The sequence below is a fragment of the Myotis davidii genome, unplaced genomic scaffold (assembly GCF_000327345.1).
Source record: "Myotis davidii unplaced genomic scaffold, ASM32734v1 scaffold2305, whole genome shotgun sequence".
NCBI classification, from domain to species: Eukaryota; Metazoa; Chordata; class Mammalia; order Chiroptera; family Vespertilionidae; genus Myotis; species Myotis davidii.
Genome location: NW_006296075.1, coordinates 58,285 through 60,403, shown reverse-complemented (window position 1 = coordinate 60,403; position 2,119 = coordinate 58,285). Strand labels below are relative to the sequence as shown.

At 59.8% G+C, this 2,119-nt stretch overlaps 1 protein-coding gene across 4 annotated transcripts in view; it reads left to right on the top strand.

Moving 5' to 3' along the window:
- LOC102757638 (asialoglycoprotein receptor 2) overlaps window positions 1–2,119 on the top strand; it is a 9,463-nt gene that overhangs the window by 4,314 nt on the left and 3,030 nt on the right. For all 4 annotated transcript variants that reach the window (XM_015568670.1, XM_015568669.1, XM_006771007.2 and 1 more), the window contains 4 exons: window positions 79–174; window positions 698–769; window positions 1,470–1,556; window positions 1,636–1,781. In XM_015568670.1, coding sequence (XP_015424156.1) covers window positions 79–174; window positions 698–769; window positions 1,470–1,556; window positions 1,636–1,781 — 401 coding nt within the window. The remainder of the gene's footprint in view (window positions 1–78; window positions 175–697; window positions 770–1,469; window positions 1,557–1,635; window positions 1,782–2,119) is intronic.

Here is a 2,119-nt window from a genome sequence, read left to right as displayed (position 1 = left end):
GATGACAGTGATGAGGCTGTCACCTGGGGCACAGTCCCCTCCACTTTGCCCAGTGCTCTCTCTCTCTCTCCTGACAAGGAGCACAGATGCAAAGGGAGTTTTGGGCCCTAAAAGACGCTTTCAGCAACTTCTCCGCCAGCGCCCTCGCCGAGATCCGGACGCTCAGCTTCCACGGTGAGGGCGCTCCCCCGCCGGGAGGGCCGGGAGGGGGGCGGGGGGTAGTTGAGGCCCCCGCTTAGCAGCACAGGCTGGACTCCAAGGTGGGTGCCCGGTGCTGGGTCTGCAAAGGGGCGTGTCTGAGGTGTGTGGGCGGGTACCCCAGCGGATCCCGGGGCTGAGGGAGCCTGAAGGATGGGTAGGCAGGGGAAGAGGAGGGGGCTTAGTGCCAGGTAGAGAGAACGAATCTGCCAAGGAGGTGGGCAGGGCCAGGCCACGGAAGAAGCTGTGTGAAGACAGCGAGGCTTCCTTTTGAGAAGATGGGGACCCAGGGAAGGGATTCAGGCGGGGACCGGCCTGAGCAGGTTTGTTCCTCAGAGACCCGGGTGGCAGCGCAGGGAGACTGGGCAGAGCTGGGAGCTTCGGGGGGCAGAGCCGGTGACCCAGGTGAAGGCGATGGTGGCTGGTGCTCCAGGGGGTGAGCATGGAGGACGGAAGGAGGCGGAATGGAGGAAACCCGCTCAGCTTTCCTCTTCCTCAGGAGGCAGCACAGGCGACAGAGTGACATCTCTGGAAGCCAAGCTGGAGAAACAGCAGCTGGAGCTGAGAGCAGGTCTGAGACCCCCCCTTGGTGTGTGGTGTGTGAGTGTGTGTGTACTTGTGGGGTGTGGTGTGAGTGATGTGTGTGTTGTTGTGTGTATGAATGTGAGTGTGTGTGTGAGTGTATGTGTGGGGTCCAGTGAGTGTGTGTTGTGCATATGAGTGTGAGTGTGAGTGTGAGTGTGTGAGTGTATGTGTGTGAGTGTATGTGTGGGGTGCAGTGAGTGTGTGTTGTGCATATGAGTGTGAGTGTGAGTGTGAGTGTGTGAGTGTATGTGTGTGAGTGTATGTGTGGGGTGCAGTGAGTGTGTGTTGTTGTGCGACCTCCTAAAGCCCTTCTCATCAGTGGAAAGGTTTCTCAGTATCAGCAAACGGACCTCAGAACTGCAGGGAGCACAGCGGCATCTCCTTCAGAACAACCTGGGATATCGGGTGTCGCGTGGAGCCGGTAACTTTCCACTGTGGGCGGCGGCCACGCTCTCCTCCGGCGGCGCCCGCCCAGCAGCGGACCTGGTTCAGCATTTCTTTCCACTGCGGGCCGAGGCCAGGGCGTCGTTGTGTGTATGAATGTGAGTGTGTGTGTGAGTGTACGTGTGGGGTGCAGTGAGTGTGTGCTGTGCGTATGAGTGTGAGTGTGTGTGTGTCCTGTGTGGGGCACTGGTAGATGGGGCGCCCACACTGCCCACACCCGGGCCTATTGCTCCGTCCCCTAGATCACACCACCTTGCTCTTTCACCTGAAGCACTTCCCAGCCGACGTGCGCATCCTGTCCTGTCAGATGGCCTTCCTGCGAAGCAACGGTAGGGAAGGGAGCCTCCAGGCCCAGTGCTCCTGCCCTTCCAGCGGGACCTCACCTCTCTGCCCCCTCCTGTCCTGCAGGCACGGAATGCTGCCCGGTTAACTGGCTGGAGTATGAAGGCAGCTGCTACTGGTTTTCTCGCTCTGGACTGACCTGGCCCGAGGCTGAGAAGTACTGCCAGCTGGAGAACGCCCACCTGGTCGTCATCAACTCCAGAGAGGAGCAGGTGAGGCCGCACCTCCCCAGCAGGAGGCGCCTCTGGAATGCGAACCCTGGGTGGCTGGATCGGCGCTTTATTATTATTATAAAAATACTAGAGGCCCAGTGCATGAAATTCATGCACTTGGGGGGGACACCCCTCAGCCCAGCCTGCGCCCTCTCGCAGTCCAGGAGCCCTTAGGGGATGTCGGACTGATGGCTTAAGTGCATCAGGGAGCGGGCCTAAGCCGTCAGTAGGACATCCACTGAGGGCTCCCAGACTGTGAGATGGGGCAGGCTGGGCTGAGGGACCCCCACCCCCCAGTGCATGAATTTCGTGCACCAGGCCTCTAGTACATATATAAG